This window comes from Vanessa cardui, chromosome 23 (genome assembly GCF_905220365.1).
Source record: "Vanessa cardui chromosome 23, ilVanCard2.1, whole genome shotgun sequence".
NCBI lineage: Eukaryota > Metazoa > Arthropoda > Insecta > Lepidoptera > Nymphalidae > Vanessa > Vanessa cardui.
This window is the reverse complement of record NC_061145.1, coordinates 10,392,578-10,417,501: the sequence shown is the minus strand read 5'-3', so window position 1 is coordinate 10,417,501 and position 24,924 is coordinate 10,392,578. Positions and strand designations below refer to the sequence as shown.

Below are 24,924 nucleotides of genomic sequence, written 5' to 3'. Positions count from 1 at the left end.
TATAAAAACCCGACCTATAACAAAAAATATACCTACGAAAAATATAATTCCTACGCACGTACTCGTATTTCAAACATCGGGCGAGAAAATGGCAATCCGAAACAACCAGAAATTACTGGTTTTACGTACCTACTTGATTTACTCTAAGATGTTTTAAATACAACTCAGGTTGAAATCTAGGACGTCATAATCCGCAGTCTACTCTAGCCGAGGGTCGACGCTGTAAATTTTAAAATTATTTAACAACTTATATATTTATTATTCATATCGGCACTTGTATTGTTATATTAATTTGGACTATGGAATATGAGAAGGCCTTTGACTCGGTTGAAATCTGGGCTGTTCTGGAGTCTGGCTGTGGTTGGCGATACATCCAAGTGATGAGATGTCTCTACAAAGCTGCCACCATGTCCGTCCGAGTACAGAATCGACAAAAAAATCCCAGTCCATTGCATCGAGGAATGAGACAAGGGGATGTTATTTCCCCCAAATTGCAATGGAGGATATGTTCAAGACGCTGAACTGGAAAGGATGTGGCATCAACATCAATGGCGAATACATCTCTCACTTCCGATTCGCAGACGACATCGTCATCATGGCAGAAACGCTGCAAGACCTACAACAAATGCTGAACGAGCTGGCTGATTCTTCTATGCGTATCGGTATACGGATAAAACTAAGGTCATGTTCAATGAATGTTTTACCGGAACCGAATGCGATACACGGTACCGTCCTCGAAATTGTTCAAAAACTCGGGTAGACTTCGCGATTAGGTAGAAACAATTTTGAGGACGAGGTGAATAAAAAAATTCAGCTAGGTTGGGCAGCGTTTGGGAAGTTACGTCGAATCTTTACATCGTCGATCCCACATTGCCTCAAGACAGTGCCTCTACCCGTCATGACATACGGAGCCTAAATGTGGACACTCACAACTAGCTTAAAGTCGCTCAGCATGCTATGGAAAGGGTTATGCTCGGCGTTTCTCTGAGGAATCGCATCAGAAATGAGGTGATCCGTCAAAGAACCAAAGTCATCGACATAGCCCACCTGATTAGTAAGCTGATGTGGCTGTGCGCTGGCCATATTTTCCGTAGGACCCTCAGGAAAGCTGGTGTGATAATTTACGCATTGGTGTGATAATTTTGAATCTTATATCCAAAATTGTAGAAGTAAATGCAAGAATACCATAATATAGTTTATAAAAAGATTAAAACCAAGCTTAAAAATTGTTTTAATGAAACAATTAAACTCTGCCGTTATCAGTTGATTAAGTAAATTTTCTGCTTGAACAATTGAGTGTACATTTTGATAATTTTTAGGTATCCAATATTTTATTTATTATATATTTAATAATAAATTAAATGAAATTGCGGAATTACAAAGTATTTTTTGTACAAGTGACGAAAGTCACAGTACATTCACTCCGCAATGTTAAATAAAATTGGTAAATAAGAACAAGAATTCAAGAATTTCAATAATATTTATTTAAATCGATAAACATTTAACAGGTGCTATATATTTTTATTTTATAATTTCCTTGACGATAATACAAAGCGGTAGATCATGTTATTACGACAATATTTATTTCACTTAATACATACTATTATTTTAACTTATAATTAATAGAGATGTTATGTAGAATTAAGTAAATTAAAAATATATATTACGAAAGGACGGAATTCGTCTAATTTCTCGTACAAGAGTTTAATCTTGAGGTTATTCCGTTGACATTTGAAAAATAGAAATAAAATTACTTAAACAGAATCCGTACAATCACGTCTTCGAGCAATTTTAGATCTTGGAATTAGGTATATTATAGAAATGGGACAACCACAAATAAGGTACGACACCGTGACGTAAAAAAACAAGTAACGTTACGACATCGTAACGTAACACAATGCAAAATATAACTTTGTGACGTGAAAACTGACGATTGAGAATAAAACTTAAGATATTATTTAGTCATTTATTTCTGATTCGATAAGAACGTACACATAATCCATAGAAAATATTTATTTGGCGGTTAACTGATTTCATCTAACAATTTATATAATTTATTTCAGGCATTAAGCCTTGAAGGTAACCAATCGGGAACAGTCCTGTACTTCTCACGAAACACAGACACCGGAAGAACATATTATTTTTTTTCTGTGCTCGTAGTTAATTAAAAGGACAAACTTATTCAGCCTTTTAATTAAAAAAACTGTACAAATCGGGAGACAAGTAAATATAATTTTATTTAATACAACGTAAAAGTAATGCATTAATATTTGAAATATTTAAATAATATGCCACTTGTTTTAATATTTCGGATAATTCATATTAATTAAGTGAATATAAATGTATTTATGTCATGGCAGTGTATTTATTAGTAATCTACATTTCTGCTATAATAAAGGGCTCCTGATAATAATATATTAATTTTAACTATATTATAGATAAGATACAAAAAAATTACTTCTCGGTGCTACTAAATAAATTACAAAATAATATACTACTTAAACATTTACAACGAATAACAAAATAAATGATTAATTAGATATACGTCATAAATATATATTAATAGTTTTATTCCGATTTTAAGGAAACAAACATCGCTTTATTTACATATTAACTATTATAAAGATAACTATGCTAGTTTTAAAATTTATTTATAATATAACATACCGTCATAAACATACTTTCAATTCAAGATATTTTTTTACCGCATCTGACAGTAAATGCGAATTAAAAAAAAAAACGATATATTTATTTTTCTACATGGCGACATTAAGAGTGACGTCATAAGATGCCGCATTTGTGAAACCGTTAATTTTAAAACGTTAACGACGCTTCTAATTTCAAAAACATTTACTTCACGTCTATTTAGAGTGTGATGGCCCAAATCACATGCTAATTTTGTAAATAACGTTTAAGTAATATGGTTTCTTCGTGAAAGAAAATGTAGTTTCGGTTTATAAAGGTCCGATGTGTCGTATCTTTGAACTTTGTTACGTTTTATTTTTCCATTCGGCGTCTGTGGTGCAGTTTGCGAGTTCTGTTCATAGTTTTCAACAGATTTGTCGCTTGAAGGGCTATTTGGCAAGGCTGAAAACAAATTATTATTCATTTAGTTGAGTTTAGATGTAATAAAAGACAAATCATTTTGTGGAACATATATTTTAACATTAAAAAAGGTTCGTTGTATATAAATCTGCAAAGATGTAGCTTAAGGGAGGTCGTCCAGTTTGAGGAATAGACCTTAAGGCTACGTGATGGTCTGTTTTTGCTTGGTGATTTTACTAGCTGCGTGGTGACCACTGCAGAGTTAAGTAGAAGGATTCGCAAAAGAGGACCATTTTTACGCTGTACTCAGTAGGTCAATCCAGTAAAAAACTGGCAATAGTGACGAAAATTAAAATCATTCTGTGATAAAATCTTGACTGAGGTAGGAAAATCCGCCAAACCATTATAAATAATATGCAGCTGTTTAGCTCACTTTTCTATATAAAACAATATTTACAAGTTATATAGTCACTGGACGGTCGGAGTTAAGCACTTGTATGAGAAGGCGGACGTTTGAAAAATAAATAACTACTTGCATTACTTGGAGCACCAGATACTGCCATTTTGTGGATTTTTTATGATAATTATGACAAAAGTCGGCGCAAGAGTGCTTTCTTTGCATAATATCAAGCTGCTTCAAAAGAAACAGTGAATTGACGTGTTATATAAGTTATCTGTCGAGGCCAGATTATGTCGACGCATTTTGGATTTACGTCATGATTTCATTTAATGTCGCAGAATTTTAGGCCTCCCTTGTAACATAATATTTAAGTATCAAATAGCTTGTTATAAAATATGTTACTTTTATTGACATTGGTCATAATCTTTTAATTACCAATTTTACTGGAAAACATTCACATATTAAATGAATAGATATCACTAAATAGTAGGGCTTTGAGCAAGCCCGTTTGGTACAACCCAGTTTTCATTTATTCTACAGCCAAGCAGCAATACTTGTAATGTTGATATTTGGTTTGAAGGATGATTGAGCTATTGTAACAGGCACAAAATAAAAATCGTTACAGTGGTTGGTGCATTGGTTATGTTTATGGGCAGTGGTGACCACATCAGGCGGCCCATCAACTATGTCTTATATGAAAAAGGAAGAATATTCTCTATGTAGTTAACTATATAGGTGGCTTTAACCAATATCGAGAAGTTTAACCAAAAATAATATATCTGACTCAGTCACTAAAAATATCATTTACTTATAAAATATATATTTTAGAAATTGTTATTTATTATTTTGATTCATGACGTATTTCATGTTTATGAGATTTTTCCAAAATATTCACAATAGCTAAATCAAAACCCAATAACAATTCCAATTGAAAATGAAATTTGGTTTGGTTTGGTTGAAATTTGGCTACGCTAAAATAAATACATTTTCTTAAAGTGTGATATTTGTTCAGAAATAACATCAAAATAATTACACAATTATACAAACGAATATCTTGTAAGATTGACATTGAAAAATAATCCGTAAAATGAAAGTTTAAACTTACTAGATCTTTTAAGTCGAGGAAGGCCAACCCTTCTCGCTTTGCCCAAATATTTAGAACGAGTATTAGTTACGATTTTGTTAGTAATCTCTTCGTTCTCTGTAAAAATAAATATCACATCATTTACATCGTTTGATTTCGATGAGTTAATTTCAAATTCTTCTGTTTTGTTTTTTTCAATTTCGAACAGAACAGAAATAGAAAGTTAGATGTATTAATGTGAAAAATATGAAAATTAGGGCTGAAATTTTCATAAGCAGTTGTAAGTGATGAATTTGATAATCTGGTAAATTTGTATTGATCACATTTATATCAGGCTAACAGACAAAACGATATTGAATATCTTTGTAAATGATAATGATACTCCTAATCGATTTCGGCCTATTTTTAATGGAGACTAGCCATATTTCAAGGAGGTCTCATTAAGGACAAGAGTCCTTCCAAATACTTCTCAGTTTCATATTCCGAAGAGGTGACAACGACCAGTTATGTGCCAACTAAGGTTTAACGTGCTCTTGCGGGAATATATCATAAATATGCGCGGGCTTTCAGAAATTGTTTTACTCATACTTTTATTGGTTCGATTTGGGATTTGAACCCAAGAGCGCATGCGTCTCGATGTCAGGCTTGAGTCTGGGTCTCACTCCAACCTGGTAAAGCTGTTTAGGAAAACATTACGAAAGAAAAAATCACTCACCCTGTGTCGTCGATGATATTTGATCCGTACTCAATTTTCTTATTTTATTTGGCGTAAGAACCTGCCTATTGTTGTTAACCGTTGTTTCAACATCACTCATTTTACGTTTCAAATTATTTTCGCATTCACTATCAATGTTCGAATCCGTTAAATAGTCTATTCTTGGCATTTTACTCGGCGAAGCGTCGACAACATTGCCAAGTATGATCTCCATTATTTCTTGTCGAGACGTTTTGTTCACCATCTCTTCTAATTTAGCATCATAATCGCTGGATAATTCAAACGAACATTCCGATTTGTCCGGACTAAAGACATGGGACTTGAAACTCTCATAATCATTAGCTGCTTCGTAATCAGCATCGATCGGTAGAGATATTTCGGTGGACAGATTCACGTTTTTAATAACATTCCTAGTTTTCGATAATTTCAAATGGCCATTCCTATGATAGTTCACAATTTCGTATTCGCCAAAGTTCGCTGACATTTCGCGAATTATATTTTCCTCATAGCTATCACAATTGATCAAGTATATTTTATTACTGACCGAAGATTTAACATTATAAGCCTTCAGAAACTTTTCAAATCTCGCTCTTTCTATTTCTGCGTTGTATTTTTCGTGATCAGCAAAGTAATGAAACTTATTTTCGTCACCAATATTTGGCTCTGCTTGTTTTATATTGTTTTTATTTCCCGCCGTAACTTTTTTGGATTCTACGTTTTCTACTTTTTTATTTGTTTCATCTGTATCCTCGTGTTCTGAAAGTTCTTCAGCTATAACTGTAATTTCGAAAAGTTCAGCTCGATTGTCAACGGACAGCTTACTTTTATCTTTGTTTGATGTTAAATCTTTTGTTTTTGTTGAACATTTAGGTTCAGGTTTAGTTTCGTTTGACCTGTTTTGCCCCAAATCAGTGTTCATTGCTTTACTTAGTTCATCAATATTATCTGATACCAGTGAACCATTATCAACATCTAAGTTTGTTACACTGGTTTTCATATTATTAATAGCATTTTTTTCAACCTCAACGCTGGCATCGTTTAAAACATTCAACAGTTGCTTACTTGTGTAGTGCGATTCAGAAACATCATGCATCGAAACGTTATTGATGTTTTCATTACTCTGAACAAGCAATTCTTGCTTATGTGCCGTGGTCGTGACACAAGCGAATTCCAATTCTGGACCAGGAATACTCGAGTAGACCTGGCTCAAACTCGGCCGCACGTTCGCTTGAAATTCTAAAAGCAATGCAGCCTCTTGATTCATACGCTTTTGTTCCTCGTCTAAAAATTTGCGCATTTTCATTAACCGTTTCGCTTCCTCTAAGTTGGCTGCAAATTTAGGTTTCTTTATAGTTACATCGGGTACAAATGGAAGCCTCGGTGGCGATACAACGGGCTGCTCTAAATGGCTATCTATCCTAACGACTGGTTTTTGTTGAAGAGATTCCTTAATTTTAGTTCCGTGCTCATAACCAACATTCTCTTTGTCACTTGGGCTTGTTGATTCACCACTTGCAGTGGAAGTACTTTCAGATTTCGAACTACTTTTGCTTTCTTTCTTTGTTTCTGTTGTTTTAGAACCCGAAGGATGGCTCGAACCTTTCGAGGAAGAGCTACCGTCATTGGAATCCCTGTCCGTTGAACGTCGATTCGGGTTGCCTCTGCCAGATAGACTGTAATGATCATCTGTATCCTTTTTGCTCTTTTTATTTTTGTCTTTATCGTCGTTTTTACTTTTGCTACTACTTTTCTCACTCTTGCTGCTACCGCTACTACTTTTTCTGTCTTTGTCAGATCGATGCGAACTCGATTTTGATTCTCTGGGTTTGTCCATAGAATTTTTGTCGGAACTTTTATCTTTATCTTTTTGATTTGATGACGACGAGGAGGATGTCTTTTTTTCATCAGAGTGCTTGCTTGAATGCCTATGACTCGAACTGGAACTTCGATGAGATTTCGAATCTCTATGACTTGATTTATGGGAGCTTCTATGCCTTGAAGATTCTCTACTATCTTTTTTATCACTTCTATCACGAGATCTCTCTTTATCACTGGATTTAGACTTACTTTCTTCTTTCGAAGATTTACTTTTGTCATGTTTGCTACTATCTCTAGAACTGGATTGTTTAGAATCCGACTTTTTATCTCTGCTGCTCGAATGTTTGTAATAATCCCTCGAACGATGAGAACTTTTGTGGCTACTCTTCTTTTCATCTGATTTTCGATCCTTTCTAGAATCCTCTGAATTCTGATCATTTTCTATTGCTTTATTTTCTTGATTAATTTTACTGTTAGCGTCGCTTTCATAATCAATATGTAAGATGTTACTATTTGAACTGTCTTCATATAGTGGTGTATTGAAATGGTTTATGTTAACTTGGTTGTTAAACTGATAGGCCAAATTTGTTTCAGTATCTTTCTTTTCAGGTTTGACTGCATCGCAACTGTTTTCGGGAGACTTTGCGTCTATTGTGAATTTGAACGAGTTGGGTTCTTTATTATCATCATCTTTATTTTCAACTAAATCATTTTCGAATGCTTGTTGAGCATCACACGAATTTTCATTATTAAAGTTCCTAATAGGCGTTAACGGTGACATGTTTCTACGGAGTGAAGAATCAGAGCTCGAGTCGTCATCGTCGCTGTTTATTGGTTTGAAGAATTGTTCTTTTTCTTCCTTACTTATATCATCTGGTAACGGAATGTCCGTCGATAATATTGGCTCTTTAGGCAGTTCTATTTTCTCTAATTCAATTTTAGGTGGGCTGTTTTCGGGCGGCGGTATGTTTTCAGGCTTAATTTCCTCCGAAGGTAGGGGTATGTTACTCTTATCTTCATCGGTATTCGGTTCGCTGCTTGGTAACTGAATGTCCTCTGCTTTTTCTTCTTGAATTGATTCAGGAGCAATATTATTTTCTTTGATGTCAACAGTTGGCTTTTCTTCATCGACATCCATTTTACTTTCGCTAGGTATATCGTCCAATTCCATCGTGTCATTTTTGTCATCATTACTTTTTACAGAACCCGGGCTAACTGCTTCTAGATCAGTGGGAAGGAGGTCATCAACCTTGCCATTAGAAGTTTCAGCAGTAACAGATTTCTTTCTAGCAATCCCTAAGTAATTGTAAACCAAGTCTTCAACCTTTGGAATGAAAACTGATGCTACTTTGGGATTGACCACTTGATCAACTATCCTTTCCACACCTTGTTCTAAGTAGTTGCCACTGAAAATTAATGAAATAAAAACATTTTAAAACCAAAGACAATAGTTATTATTATTTATTTATGTAAAAGAAATGGAAATTATTATTTTGTTATTAATTTGATTGGAGCACTATGGTACACCCATACTTACCCATTTAAAAACTTTGTCATTTAATAAACCTATTATACATACACATACATACAGCATTTGAAATTAAGTAAATTTGGATTCAAATTTTAATTTTCCCAAACACTTACTATATGTGTGTATAAACAAAATCAAATAAAAGTCTCTGACAAAAAACACATGTGAAGATATGCTACAGTGTTATAATTAAACAACACTCATGTACAACAACCTCCAAATAGGAATTTTAAAAAGTGAGAATATGTTCTGATACAGTATCTTAAAAAAAAACAACTCACTCCAATATATGCTTCCTAAGTTTTTCTCTCAATTGATTCTTATTAAGATCCGGCTGCCAAGTCTGTCTCGACAGGAACGTCGATACCGAGTTCTCAACCCTTTGCCGCAAGTTCTGGTATGCAGGTCTCGTGTCTACATCTGCGATGCAGTCCTTGCGAAACTGTAGACATTCTCTTCATTAAAGTAAACTATAGATTGGAACTTGACGAGAAGTTTCGGAATTTATTTTGCCACACTAATTCAAGGTATGTTGAGAGAATTTCATTTTAAATATCAAATTTGTCATAATTTCTTTAAATCACAGCCCAGGAACACAGAAAATAATATAAAGAATTAATTTAATCACAGGAGTGCTTTTCCAGGTTCAAAAATTAACCAACCAGGTTATTGATCAAGATTCATGTCATCTGTCATTTTTTTTACTTTGATTTACTTTCTTACTTAATACATTATTTTACCACAAAGAGAAAATAAGTAAATACAACATGGATACTGCCTAAATAAAAAATACATACAATTTTGGGGACCTTATCGCTACATAGCAATTTCTTCAAGGCAACCAATAATGTAGGTTAGGATAATATCAATAACTATTCTATAGTTCATAGAATACGAAATGGGTGGTTCTATAATACTAAACAAAATACCTAATGAGTAAGCTAGCCACTAGACAAGTACAGTTATGTTTCTGTAATGTAAAAATAGTAATATGAAAAGAATATTATCCTGAAATGTTTTTTCAAATTTATGTAAACAATATGTTCTAACATAAGTTTGCTAAATTCCTTGAGTACTTTTATAACAAAAACACTTCATCACAATTGATATAAAATAAATAGTTAATAATATTATATATAAGATATATATAACTATGTTATTAAACTATAAGAGGTGTCTGTCGTAGTTAAAAGCATCACAATATGTTAAAGTATTAACTAAGAGTCATCTGTAACATACAATATAACATGAAAAAGTAACCTGTCCAGAGTTTGTTACAACAGCGTATAAATGTTTTATAGGTTAGAGAGTTATTTAAGTTTGGCCTTCAAATACAACTATAAAATTCCTCTTAAACCATATTATTATTATTTATCAAATCACAAATCTGTCAAAAAGGATGAAATTACTGAGAATTCATTTAACAAACTATTAGTTTTATGTTTTCAAATATGTACTTATTTTCCACATCAAGTTATTTTAAACTTAATACATATACAGGAAGTAAATATTTTCTTTTCAACAAGAAATTATTTATTTGTATTTTAGTTGAAATATAGGTTATATATTATCAAATAATATATATTTTTTTTCAATTAAAAACAATTTTACAATGTATTATTGATAGTTCAAAGGAAACTATTACCATTTCAAAAGATTAACCCAAAATAACAAGAACCGGCAAAGAAACTCAGTAATAAATGACATTTTCAATATAACAAATAAATATCCAAAACAAATCAATAATTATTAATTTTGATATTAAATGTAGGATACACCTTTTGAGGTTTGCTAATATAAAATATGTTAAAGGAATTGAAGTAATTGAAGAATTAATTTAGTTAATACATACTTTGCAGAATTTTTGATTGAAAACCACATTTATATCATTTTGTTTTTCTCAATAATAGCTTTGATGTTTGAATGTATCATTTGTAAAATTGAAGTCACAAAAGTAACTTGGAAACATTATTGTATATGTAAAGATTACACAATAAAGGATATAAAGGATAAAATATAAGTAAGATGTATGTTTCTTTTTTATATTAAAGAATATAATTAAAATAAATGTATTTGAGAAGCAAAATGGCCATCTTGGATAATCATATACTGTATGGCATTATTAATAAATAATATTTAATTTGTTTTATTAAAAATTAGTTATAGTTAGATAAATATTATTATACTTGTAAAAGATAATTAAATTTAGGTTGAATTTGTATTAGATAAATTATATGATACTGAATTATTGATATAGAATGAAAAACTCACATTTAATTTCGTTTCTGAGTCTCAACAATCCAGTTTAGTGGAATAGTAAGTGTATATTCGATAGGCATCAATATATAACATATGTCGATATTTTAGATATGTTGCACGTCTTTAAACTATTATCAAAAGATTTAATCATGTATTATGTATAAATATTTCTTACCTGATCAAAAATTCCTTTAGATTTTAATTCATACACTAATTGATCGACTAATCGTGGGTCACCGGGCATATATTGCAAATGAGCCATTTTTATTTTACTAAACAAAACATACGGTTCTTATTAAGTTAAATATTATCTCTTTCAATATTAATCCCGATCCTATTAATACGATTAAAATACTTCTCTACGCACGAAAAAATCAAAATACTTTTTGACAATCAATTCCACACTTTGTACCATTATCTTCTTCGATGTTATAGCTCTGACTTTGAGTATGCATCCCAATATTTGTTTGTTTTTAAATTATACTAAATAATATATATTAATACACACATTAAATTAAAATCTGTGTATTAGGGGTACAATTTGTGATTTACATTTGTATCCACGATATTTTATTAATATTTTAGTTTGTTCATTTTTGGACGTTTTTTTTTTTGTAATATTGCCACATTTTAAATTTAAATAACGAAAATTTCTTTGAATGTTATGATATAAAGAATCATATTAATCATAGTATAAACAAAATAAATTAGTATTGTATCATTCAAATTAATGTGTAATTTCATAGTTATAATATAATGTTTACAGAGTTTGTGTATGGCAATGAATGACATAATATCCCAGTTGCCAACATAAGATCATTTTAAATTTAAAACTTCGTTAACGAAAACAATTGTTTTTGTAGTTGTTGACTTGTTGTTGTTGTCTTGTCATTAAAGTGCAATAATGAAAGTTAATTGTAGTGAAAATGAAAGCCACTATAAATTATATGAGACATTAACTAAGAGAGAAAATCTAGAACAAAAAGCTTTAGGTAAGTAACGTATTTATCGTATAAACCGTACAATTTTAGAAGGTCTCAATAATTTGACATTTGCGTGTTGTTATTGTTGCACATAATAAAGTTGGGTAACCAATAGCCAACATAAATAAAAAATAAAACATAACCTGAAGGAATAATTAAATTTAAGTAATAACTATTTTTGCTAAATAATGAATAAATTAACATCTTACAGTATTAAAGAAATTCACAAATCGTTTCGTGATAAACTTTTAACACCAACAAGTTTTATTGATTTGTGTATTCAACGTGCGAAGCAAACGAAAGAATTGAATGCTTTTATTATTTTAACGGACGAAATAGCCGAAAACCATGCAATTGAAAGTGAAAAACGAATATATATCGAGAAGAAAAGCCTACCGTTGGACGGTATTACAGTCGCTATAAAAGATAACTTTTGCACTAAAAATATAAACACAACTTGCGCTTCGAACATGTTAAAAAATTTTGTTCCTACATATAATGCAACTGTTTATTCTCGACTATTAGATTCTGGCGCTTGTCTTATTGGAAAATCGAATTTAGATGAATTTGCTATGGGTTCGGGCACTGTAGATTCAATTTTCGGTCCGACTCGCAATCCATGGTGTAGCGGTGAAGATTGGAGAATATCAGGAGGTAGTTCAGGGGGTAGTGCGGTAGCAGTGGCTACTGGTGCTTGTGTAGCTGGCATAGGGTCTGACACAGGTGGATCAACGAGAAATCCAGCTGCTTTATGTGGTGTTGTCGGTCTTAAACCTACCTATGGCTTAGTTTCTAGATATGGATTAATACCTCTAGTCAATTCTATGGATGTGCCAGGTATTTTAGCTCGGAATATCGACGATTTAACCATGATATTCAATTGTGTAGCTGGACCTGATATTTTAGACTCGACAACCTTAAAGAAGCAATTTAAACCTGTTAAAATTGATGATAATGTTGATTTGTCTGAAATTAAAATTGGTATACCGAGTGAGTATTATTGTGAAGGTATGAGTGAAGATGTTCTAGATGTATGGAGAAGTGTTACAGATTTGTTAGAGAAAGAAAAATGTCACGTCAGAACTGTTTCATTACCCCATACATCTGTATCCATCTCTGTGTATTCAATATTAAATCAGTGTGAGGTAGCGAGTAATATGGCAAGGTATGATGGATTAGAATACGGATTAAGGGCAGCAGAAGATTATTCAACAGAAGAACTGTATGCTTCAACCCGATCGGAAGGCTTTAACAATGTTGTAAGATCTAGGATATTTGCCGGAAACTACTTTTTATTGGCTAGAAATTATGAAAAATACTTTCTTAAAGCTTTAAAGTTGCGCAGATTAATAGCAGATGATTTCAATAAAGTTTTCAATGGGGAAAACTCGGTTGATTTGCTATTAACGCCTACAACATTATCGGAGGCTCCATTATATAAAGACTTTACCTCGACACATAATAGAGATCAGTGTGCATCGCAAGATTATTGCACACAGCCTGCTAATATGGCAGGGATACCAGCCATTTCAATACCTATCAGATTGTCGAAGAATAATATGCCTTTATCTATACAGCTAATGGGGCCATTTTTGTCTGAAGAACTTTTGTTGAATGTAGCCAAGAAAATTGAAAGTTTAGTTGACTTTCCAAGTCTCAAAATGTAATTGATTGATTGTAATGAGTATTAGTATTATTATATATTGTGTTACATGTTATAAGTAAATTGTTTTGTTAAAAAACTGGCTTTTTATTTCAATAAATAATGTATGTGGTGTGTAAAGAAATACTAAACTTCCTTAATTGCAATTAAATTTACAACAAAATAAATTTATTTATTGCACACACAAATAAATGAAAATAGGACTGTAATTTTGATGAATGATTATAAAATAAATACATACAAGGGGTCTTATCATTGAGGTATCTTGAGATAATATACCCTATATAAAGGTGCTTGCTGGTCACTTAAGGCAGATACAATATATGTAAAATACATCACAAATAGTTGTAATATATAATCACACACTCATTACACAATATAAAATGCATAACTTATTATATTTAATTTTATATGCCAATTATGTTCTAGTAAACAGATATGTCATTAACGAGGAAAAGTGAAGACTAGAAAACGTCCTAATTGGGACGTTTGCCTTTAGTCGTTTTCATCATAATTATGCCAGTAATACGTTATAATACATCATAATTATGCCAGTAATACGTTATAATACATCGTAGTTATGTAGTAATACATTTGCGTGATAAAACATCTAGTTATCCCTTTTACTTATTGTTTTTTATCAAGCTATCATTTGTACTTGTAACGAAATGTAAAATAAACGGTCCCCGGCGCGGCACACTTTTTTCTATTGTTTAGTATGGGTATAACATATCTTTTTATTAGAATATCATTGTTATATGCATAATGTATTATATTCATTACTATTTTGAGTTTAACCAGTCCATTTATAGTCCAGTGGATAGATTGTGTACACCCTGACCAATGGTAGTAAGTTGAACCCAGAAAATCTCCACTACATTCTCAAGACTTCGGTTTGTGTTTATAATTCATCTGATGCTGATCTGATGATGTGTTTTATTTTATATTGTTATGTGTTTACTCTGTTTTGACATCTCAGTATCAATAAATTCAATTGATTTTCATGATATATTAGTTGTCGCTGATCTCGGTATAGTTTACTCTTCCAGCATCTCATTTAACCCTGTCACATACATGCGCACATACGAATTTGCCTGAATATAAACATTTCATTTTGAAATTGTAATATTGTATTTACTTTTTAGCCTCACTGACTTCAGATATATTGAAAAATCTTAACATATCCATCGAAAAATTACCACAGAAATCGCAAACCATACTTCGTCAAGTTGCCGAAAGCCAGTCGCTCTTGGAAATAGAAAATTTAGATTCGGTGTCAATTTCTTTGCATCGTTCAAGAGAGATATCGGAGAAACTAGCAGATGAATATGAAATACTGAAACTGAAACAGAAAAATTCTGAACTCCAAGCGAAAATCAATCGTAACAACAGTTCGATAGAAGAACTGCGGAAAGAGTTGGAGTCTTCCAAAATCTCCTTGTCCAGTCAGAATCCGAATCCTGAGAATATCCACGATCATATAAAGCAAATGAAACAAAAGTTGGTGTCATATGAAGAGAACTATGAAAAGGCAAAGGTAAAATAATTGTTTATATGTGTTAAATGCTTTGTGAAAATCCAAAACTTATTACAATCTAAAACATTAGTCTAGTAGTAGTAGTTTAGTAGTATAGTATGGTAGGTAGTGCTTAATGTAATTGGGTATTTGTTTATAGATCTATTCACTCACGAAGGCATGCCTCTTCACGTTAAATTATTTTCGATGTTCGTTATAAGGATTGAGTGACGCTCGTACTTACGAGATCTCTCAGGGAATGTGCGCCGAAAAGTAGTTAAATAAAACATTCTAATTACCTTATTTAAGGGAATTAAATCTACACACCGATAATTTGATACATTACAATTTACTTGGTGGTAGGGCTTTGTGCAGGCTCGATTGGGTCGGTACCAACCACTCATCAGATATTCTACCGCCCAACAACAGTACTCAGTATTGTTGTGTTCCGGTTTGAAGAGTGATTGAGGCATTGTAACTGCAGGCACAAGGGACATAACATCTTAGTTTCCATGGTTAGTGGCGCATTGTCGATATGAGGAATGGCTATTATTTCTTACAGCGCCATTGTCTATGGGCGGTGGTGATCACTTACCATCAGGTGGCTCATAGGCTCGTTCTGCAACTCATGTCATAATAAAAAATAGTAATCTATTTCTTCTTTTGGAGTGTTGGAGCACGTTTCACTAAGCTAGACAATATTTGAATGGAGAAACATAATATAGTAAGTAGTGTATTGTATTTTAAATTTCAGAGTAAATACGCGGTTCTATCTGTACCAGAAGCAATATTGCCGAAATCTCTTACGTCTCAAGTGACGTCACTAATCGCCCTTCAAGAAGAAGCCTCGGCCTTAAAGCAGAGAGCTGATGACTTCTTACTAATGAAAGAAGCAAGAGAAACTTTCAGCAGATTGAGACGGTGAGAGAAAGAGAAAGCAGCTTACTAGATATAAGAGAATACTATTTACTGGATAATACAATTACGCGTATAGTTGTTAAACATTTCTTAATTTTTTTTTAATAAAGAGCATCAATTTCGAATTTGTAATTTTGGCGCCCAGAGCGGGACTCTCCCCTTCGATATACAGTACCGGGATTGATTACAGCTAATTATTGTATCGCCAAATATCATCACATTTATGTTTAGCTTTGATAGTAAGTGAGCAAGTGTAACCTATTTGCCTTCATAAAATTAATATTAATAAAAATAACAATACGAATGAGATTACTTCATAAAAATCGTTTTATTACTTTTTTTGGTCAACTTACTTTAAATTATTTTGGAAAAGAAACGATCAATGTATTAAATAAATATAATTTAAGCAAGATATTGTACATAAATCTTAAAATTAAATAAATTCACATTGTATAAACGGTGTTTTATTCTTCTGAAGTCATGCACGGCCAACTGCATATTTCTACAACTCGAGCTGTTAAATAACGCATTATGTTTTAAAAATATATATTATAAGCTTTAAAAATTTATATACCTCTTGGTGGTAGAGAAGTCTATATGCTTGTTTGGGCATGGTATGCTCTTATCAGATATTTTACCGCTAAAAATAAATACTTAGTATTGTTGATTTTCGGTTAGGAAGTTAAGTGAGCCAGTGTAACTAAAGGCCCAAGGACTAAACATGTTAGTTACCAAGGTTGTTGGCGCATTGGTGATGGAATGTTTCTAACTGCGCCAATTTCTTTGAGCTGTGATGGCCCAGTGGTTAGAAAGCGTGCATCTTAACCGATGATTGCGGGTTCAAACCCAGGCAAGCACCACTATATATATGTGCTTAATTTGTGTTTATAATTTATCTCGTGCTCGGCGGTGAAGGAAAACATCGTGAGGAAACCTGCATGTGTCTAATTTAATCGAAATTCTGCCACAAGTGCATTCCACCAAACCGCATTGGAACAGCGTAGTGGAATACGTTCGAAACCCTCTCCTTAATGGAAGTGGAGGTCTTATCTCAGCAGTGGGAAATGTACAGGCTGTTATTTTTTTACAATTTCTTTTAATTATAGCTAACCATTTGCACGCCTGCCTAAGAAAATAAATCTAAGCGTATTCTTACATTTCTTTTACGGAAACTAGTTTTTTAATTAATAATTTATAAAACCTTTTTCCTTTTCCGACTTCGTAGTTTGATTTAACATCATAGGGTGGTGCCCATAGCCAATTTGTCCTCTAAGACCCCATATGAACACGTCACGCGGATTCGTATTAATGCCGGAATCTTTCTTAGTCTGCAGACATTTATCTCGCGGTTCAACCGTCTGGCAGTGTATTTCTGATCTGAGATGGCTGTAGTCCGTTTGGGTTGAATGAGTTCGACAGTTCACTATTGTGGCCTAAAATTGGAAATTGTTAAAAAACAAATATTAGATTAAAACATTTCTAAATCATTTAAAAAATATATACTTAGTATTAGTAACTTCTCTATTTTTTTTAAATGATGATGATGATATAGTATTAGTAACGAGGTGAGCGACCTAGCTAGAGATGGCCCAGTGGTTAGAAGCATACATTTTAATGTTGTCTTAAATTTTCGCGATTACACATTGAAATAAAACTAGTTATAACGGATTTGAATCGCGTATATTAATTATTTTTAACATCCCGACGTTTCGAGCACTTTACGGCGTTCGTGGTCACGGGTAGATAATATACGCGATTCAAATCCGTTATAACTAGTTTTCTTTCAGCATACATTTTAACCGATGGTCGCAGGTTCAAACCCAGGCAAGCACCACTGAATATTCATGTATTTATAATTCATCTCGTGCTTGGAGGTGAAGGAAAACATCCTGAGAAAATCAGCATGTATCTAATTTCATATGAATTCTGCCACATGTGTATTCCACCCCACATTGGAACAGCGTGGTGGAATATGTTCCAAACCTTCTCCTCAAAGGTAGAGGAGGCCTTGGCCCAGTCGTGGGAAATGTACAGGTTGTTATCGTATAGTATTAGTAATATTAGTTTAACAGCTTCTTATACACTTATTGCCTGTAGATTTTAATAATTTTGACGTATGTAATATTAGGCTAATTAAAAGTAATGGACATTTGTCATGTCATGTCATGATTGAAGTGTAATCACCCGTGAAGGACCTGTGATTCTTATGATCTGTCAATCTGTCTTTTATTATTAGCCTTTGTGGTAAAATCGGCCAGGACATCAGAGATCTGTGTTTGTTTGAGAGCGCTAACCTTTTAATTCCAGATTACACTAGCATAGGAAGTTTAAAAGCGGTGCCGGTAAACCGAGAAGCTATGTGGAAACCGGCTGTCATGGTATGGACATGTTATGAGGAGGAATGAGGACCCTGTTGTAAGAAAGGTCTTACCCATGGATGTGGATGGAAATAGAGGTAGAGGACGACCAAAGAAACAATGGGTGGATTGTGTGAAAGAAGATATCGTTAGAAAGAATCTCACTTGTGAGATGACGTCAGACAGAGAAGTATGGAAGGAGAAGACATGCTGCGCCGATCCCAAATAAAATTGGGTTAAGGGCAAATCGATGTGACTATCAGTTTAATATTTAAAATTGAATTTAAGTTATTATCAGGTTAAGGTCCTTTTTTATACCGTGCGGAGCTATACTAGTTCGATACGACATTGACTAAAATATAGCCCGGATATTTGGGTTTCTTAACGCTAGCTTTAAATGTCACAATGCATATTATCTTTGAATACAAACCCATTGGCAGGCACGTCGTTTCCAATCCCACATGTCCCACGAATAGTTCTTCTCTATGTGCCCGTCAATCGGATGAATGTCTGTCTGTACAACCTTATCTGATATCTTAGCTGTTAACGAAAAATATAACTATTATAGTAACATGAAAAATATAACGTAAGTACATAAATAAATAATAGATTTTTAGTTTCGATTGCTTTCATTACCATTGCGGTCTTATAATGTAATTTCTGCTCGTAAGTTGGGTAACCTGGGTTTCAATTCAAAGAAAATGTTGTTATTATGTCATTAATAAATAATCAGTGTCATATCATGTCGTCTCGTGTGTCTTGGGCTCGTAAAACTTTTGGTAAAGGGCCATTTCTTCGTATATTTTCCATCGGATTATAAGAGTAAGACAAAATATTGCCCAACATAACGCGATTACATTTCCGCATCTAGATAGTTTTTGAAATTATATAATATTATAATTAAAAATTGTCTATTTTTACTAGACTTAGGCAAAGTTGTTCAGCTAGAATAATTGATCGTAATACTTTTTAAAACTGTATATACATACTTTTTGGAAAGACGCGAGTGACGAGATTGTCTATAGTCCTCACACTCTTGACTTCTTCCAGTATATACAATAAATTGATAACATGAGGATTGTTTCGGGCGAACTCTAAAACCTCGTTGACGTACCTGAAATAAAGCAGTAAGATGAAATTATTTGATATTGGACCGTGAGTCTTCAGCTGTAAGTTCTTATGCTTTAAAAAGATTTGTTTTTATCTGTTTATCAATCAATATGAGCAATCTACAATCGCACTCATCGGCATTGTAATCAGAACAATGATAAGTTAGTCTGATGATGATGATTTTGATAATAAGCTTTATTATATATTATATTTATCATATTTACCCTTGGATTAACTTCCCATTCTAAAATTAAATGAACAGTACCTTTCAGAATCTTTACTGAAACGAGTTGCCATCTTCACGCTGCAGAATCCATAGCGGTACCCCTTAGACTGGATCAATCCAACCTTCATATTACAAGGTATAAGGGCTCCCACACTGAGACATAAGGCACAAAAGCCTAGAAACTGAAATATCAAATTAGTTTTGTATTTTGAATCGAACTTTTTGGTCTATATTTCTGAGTTACATTACATAGGTCTTGGGTTCTGACCCCGTTCGGACTAATATGAAGTAATTCATTAGCATTCCCATCTTAAGAAGTTGGCATAATTCCCAGAAAGTACGTAAAGAGTGGGTCCACCGTATTGTGATGTTGGATTAGAGCTCGTATCTCTGTGCACCAGCTATAATTTCCTGTGCAGTTAGTGGGCATGACTTGTGAATAATATGTCGAGTAAAATAGACAAAGATCCGTGACAGGCTACTGATTGAAACAGGTAAACTGTGTTTAACATGTTCTCTCTCGTGAGGAAACCTCTCTGGTATAAACTTGTGTCATGTAACCATCAGTACATCATCGTTGTGGAAAAAGCTAAAAGCATTACGGGTTCGCCATTAGAAATTCGCATCTCGAATTTGATGATAGTATGGGTTGTTTCTTAAAGGGGTTGCTTCCCTCTCTCGAAAAACTAATGATTTCCGCGGGGGGGGAGTGGTGGTGTAGGTACTACATCCACCCCCCTAACACCCCACCCCATCTCCAACCTTAAATTCGGGATGCAAATTTCTAATGCAATCCCGCATTACGAGAGATATTTATCCAGCAGTTACGTTTGATTCGTTGTTGCTTTAAAAGATGAAAATTTAGTTACGAATCCTGTGAATACTAACCTGTATGTTTCTGTCATTGACGATAGTAAAACTGCCGCTGTAAGCTACATAGTTCTTCAGCGAGCCCAGAGTTATCCTGTCAGTTATGCTGACTCGGTCACTCATTCGATCCTGATCAGTCACCACGTTCTTACCTTCCAGCATTTTGTCTATAAGATGGTAGGGTATTTTCGTTTGTTCTGAGATGTTACCGAGAATCGACATGAGCCGGTTCACAGTTGACATTAAATACATTATATTTTGCATTGAACGCCATACTCTCCAGAGTCTCGTGAATAGCGGCTACAAACATATAATATTAAGTTGAAATCATTACATAGTAAATCAAAGTTGCTTTTGCAGTCTGTCCTTATGTATGCTTAGATCTTTAAAATTACGCAACGGATTTTGATGCGGTTTCTTTTAATAGATAGAGAACATAGTAAAGAAACACTGATAATTTTAGAAGTTTCTAATGTAATAGTAATTAAATAAATTCTGTAATATATTGAGTACGATTTTTGTAAATATGCGACATCGGGATAGCGCGCTAGTGATACTTGGAATAAAGTAACTCGCCAAGAGCGTGTAATGGTAATGTGGTATGTTATTGCATGCTTTTTAATTGGCGGTTTGTATAAGTGACCAGCAATAGACTTATCATGTATTCTGCTAGCTGTGCTCTGGTTTCAAGGATATGCAGCCAGTGTGACATATTAGTTCTCAAAGACATTGGTAGTTTGGAAAACAGCGCATTGAGAATGTATTGACAATGTACAGGTATTATTTTTTTATATTGACATCTGTCTATCTAGAGCGCTTTGAAAATGTTAGGGTATTACTTTTTTATATTGATCATATCTGTCTATCTTTCTCTCTGTACGCAGTAGTTTCCACTATGTATCAGGTAAATTAACATTTTTTTAAAATGATTCACATGATCAGAATATATTATGTCGTCAGCACTTTTAAATCATCAGTTGAAATCTCACTTTTTGCACAATGGTTGATTATTTACAAATCACTGATTAATTTCGAACATATATTTTAAGCCTCGCTCTATTACTATACTCGTAACTCAGATCCCAATAACTTAAACTATAAGATATTCACGATAACTTACGAATACTGTCACAACCGGCACAGCAGCCTTATATTTCACAGTAGCATGTAGCTCTTCCAGAACAAGTTTTACTTTTTCTACATAATGGGTGCCATTTTGTACCATCGTTTCGACATCAGATAACAATTTCCGTATATACAACTCGTATTGGCGATTGAAGGCGAGTAATTCGAATATCTGTTTGTAGTCATTTCTGTAAATATTTTCAAATAAGCTTAGATTTATCAAAGACAAAAACAAAATATTCTTTTGAATTCTTGTGAAATTTTATTCTCAAGATAGACTAAAACTACCGCCTTGCTCTGACTTGACTTGAAAGACATGAATTTATACACTCTCCTCAGTATTAATTTAGTGCAAGTTAAAAAAAGGTTTCTTATCATCTAATAAAGAAGAGGGTGATCATGATCATCCCATTAATAAAAAGTATTATTATGGTATTAAATAGGTGATTTTTTTATGGTATAGGTTGGCGGACGAACATATGGGCCACCTAATGGTAAGTGGTCACCATCGCCCATAGACAATGAAGCTGTAAGAAATATTAACTATTCGATGCGAAACATAAAATACTTTTTACAGCTCAATAAAACTGGAAAATCATACTAACTCAGTCAGCTCCGAGTTTGTCGGTATATCAATCATAACATTTCCAGTTTCGTCTTGAATGGTTATCGTGTCTGCTATTGCTGTTGTCAAGGAATTGACTCTTTGCATTACCGTTATCAGGGAATTTGATAATGAAGCCAAACACGCTTTTCCTGCGTCCACCAGGTTGAATGGTACTGAGGAAAAAGATTACTCCCAACAAAGTGAGCACTAGGCCAAAAAAGCAGCTTTATGAAAATTACAAACAACGCAATAGTTATTATTAATGTTATTAATTTCTGGATATTTACCATGTTTTTTTATTTTTGTTACGAATGTCTTGTCTCTTGAACAAGACATTCGTAGATAATGTCGAAATATCGAGCTCCACAAAAAAACAAAAAATATGGTAAATATCCCGAAAAATAACCATGTTCATTTAAAATCTTAACGCAGTAGTTTTAAATAAGTTCAATTGTTTAAATTATACTTACAATCGGGTATTCCTTCGCCCCCTTTCTTACAGTCTCTATTAAACAGCCTGACACCAGATGCAATTTGCACCAAATCTGTCAACTGAGCCATTTTCTCTGATCTCGGTAAAGCTATGAATATTTTGAGATCCTCTAGTGAAAAAACGCTTTCTAGAGCTGCCACGCCTTCTTTCAGGGTCTGAGGGAAGAGAGAACGAGACTTTTTCTGGTAATGATAAATCTAGTAATATCAAAAAACCTCTTCCTACTAAATGCATATGTATGTATATAAAAATCTATACATTTCAATAACATTTATTTAAATTTTTGTCTGTTTGTTTCGGCTAATCTCTGAAAAGGCTGGACCGATTTTGACGGGACTTTTACTGACAGAAAGCTAACTTAATAAGGAGTAACTTAGGTTATAAAAATTACTTTTTTATTAAAATGGCACTCAGCTAATTCTTTATAAACTACATAGATTAGCTGGTACACATATTAAACAATAATATAATGAAATATACATACAATAATAGATCCCGGATTACCAAGTCCACTAGACAGAATTATGTATATTGAAATTTTTCTAAACAATTTCTTTAAAGCCGCATCATCTTCAGTAACAGGATCTTCCTCGAGTATTTCATTAGTTAGTGGTCGAAGACATTGGTCTATAGAGTCTAAATGTTTATCGATGAGATTTTGTAATTTGTCGTAATTCATTTGCATTATGAATTGCATTTTTAATGTGTTTATTGAGGTTGCGCTGCCTGTTAATAGATGTACAAAATAAATGTTATTGAGTTAGTCTACATTAATATTATAAATGCGAAAGTAACTCTTTTTGTCTGTTTCACTACCAAACCACAGAATTCAATGTGATGAAATTTTAATATTAAACTAGAAAGCATATAGGCTTTTTCTTTGTCTAACACCTGACGATCAATTCGTAAAACGCCAGCTATCTCGCCAGAGACAACTACTCAATTTAAAATACGAGTAAATATCGAGCTAATCGGCCATCACATTATTAAACTAAAAAAATAATTTGGGTATTGTTTATGTCTTACATTATATAGTAGCGTCTGTCTGTATTCTTATTAATAGCTGGTATACATTCAGTATTATTTGAGTTTTAATACCAAGCATAAATGGTGTAAATAAAAATCACACTTGGGTCTGCTCAACTATATGAAATTTAAAAAAAAATCTTACTTGTAAGCATATGAACACAGTCATTCACGAAAAGTTCTAAATTATTTCTGCTGATTGTTTTGGAAAACATGCGTCCGTACTTTGGATTGAGCAAAAGTAAATCTATTAAGTATATCACGAAGTCCGTATCAACTACGACGTTTTGTGATTGGCAGTTTCGTGTTATTTCGTTTGCCATGTTTTTTATAACATTTTCATCGCACGCCATTTTATTAAATTTAATGAAAAAAAAATTATATTATAAAATGATGCAGGAACTATAGTCAGAAAAATAAAATTAGATTTATCAATGTTGTTATGGTAACGATTGATAAGATACGTCTGTAACTTTTTTTAAATGTTTCGTACCGTAAAAAGCAAAGGTATGATACATGCTTTCTAAGTCGATCTCTCAGATATTAGTCAAAACTCATATGTTACTATAGTACGACACAACCTAGATGTAGTATCGGCAAAATTCGTAAAACCGATCATATCGGAATTGAGTACGCTATCCCAAATTATCAATATTTAATTTTCATGTGAATATGATCTTTACAAATCGTAATAACTTGTAATATCATATGACCTAATATGTTCGTCAATTTGACACGTTGATTTACGTGCACTTGCTTTCTAGGTTTGAACTTACGCGAGAATCTATAGCGATGAATAGCGTCGAATGGCGCGATAGGGAGCTATTTCTATTGGTTGTGTCAATCAGCAGGAATCGGTTTTATTGAAATTGCGGATGCTATATCTAATTTGTGTCGTATTGGTACGTAGATAAATTAGGGTTCCTTAACTTTAAATGAATGAGAATCACGATCAATCACAGTTTCGTCCTTAAATCTCTTAGGCTATACTAAACAAGAATATTTAACATGATACAACTTTTAGGCTATTATGTAAAAAGAAACTCAATTCTCACCAAATATATGACAGACTACAATAGTTCTTATTATGTTAAGGATAAACGCAATGATGTTTTAGTAAACAGATATGTTATTAACGCGCAAAAAGTGAAGACTAGAAAACGTCCTAATTGGGACGT

General features: G+C 33.1%; 4 protein-coding genes across 5 annotated transcripts; 2 read left to right on the top strand and 2 right to left on the bottom strand.

Annotated features, from left to right (window-relative positions):
- Positions 1-1,483: 1,483 nt before the first annotated feature.
- On the bottom strand, positions 1,484-11,312 carry LOC124539667 (biorientation of chromosomes in cell division protein 1-like 1). 2 transcript variants are annotated; one of them, XM_047116982.1, is made up of 5 exons: positions 11,028-11,312; positions 8,875-9,035; positions 5,245-8,468; positions 4,551-4,646; positions 1,484-3,087 (listed from the first exon to the last, which is right to left on the bottom strand). In XM_047116982.1, the coding sequence occupies exons 1-5, from the start codon at positions 11,112-11,114 to the stop codon at positions 2,912-2,914; spliced, it is 3,744 nt and encodes a 1,247-aa protein (XP_046972938.1). In that variant the 5' UTR covers positions 11,115-11,312; the 3' UTR covers positions 1,484-2,911. The 2 variants fall into 2 exon arrangements, with proteins under 2 accessions (XP_046972938.1, XP_046972939.1); XM_047116983.1 differs by lacking the exon at positions 4,551-4,646.
- Positions 11,313-11,731: 419 nt separating this feature from the next.
- On the top strand, positions 11,732-15,995 carry LOC124539843. Its single transcript, XM_047117200.1, has 3 exons — positions 11,732-11,844; positions 14,644-15,035; positions 15,769-15,995. Exons 1-3 carry the CDS (start codon positions 11,757-11,759, stop codon positions 15,937-15,939), a joined length of 651 nt encoding a protein of 216 aa, XP_046973156.1. The 5' UTR covers positions 11,732-11,756; the 3' UTR covers positions 15,940-15,995.
- Positions 11,911-13,571, top strand: LOC124539842 (glutamyl-tRNA(Gln) amidotransferase subunit A, mitochondrial). The gene has a single exon (XM_047117199.1). The coding sequence runs from the start codon at positions 12,024-12,026 to the stop codon at positions 13,500-13,502; it is 1,479 nt and encodes a 492-aa protein (XP_046973155.1). The 5' UTR covers positions 11,911-12,023; the 3' UTR covers positions 13,503-13,571.
- A 394-nt stretch (positions 15,996-16,389) lies between the features above and the next one.
- LOC124539858 (cilia- and flagella-associated protein 206-like) lies at positions 16,390-24,105 on the bottom strand. Its single transcript, XM_047117216.1, has 11 exons — positions 23,892-24,105; positions 23,205-23,446; positions 22,698-22,875; positions 22,226-22,400; positions 21,616-21,808; positions 20,514-20,795; positions 19,665-19,807; positions 19,279-19,403; positions 18,720-18,829; positions 17,134-17,365; positions 16,390-16,446 (listed from the first exon to the last, which is right to left on the bottom strand). Exons 1-11 carry the CDS (start codon positions 24,097-24,099, stop codon positions 16,397-16,399), a joined length of 1,938 nt encoding a protein of 645 aa, XP_046973172.1. The 5' UTR covers positions 24,100-24,105; the 3' UTR covers positions 16,390-16,396.
- Positions 24,106-24,924: the final 819 nt, after the last annotated feature.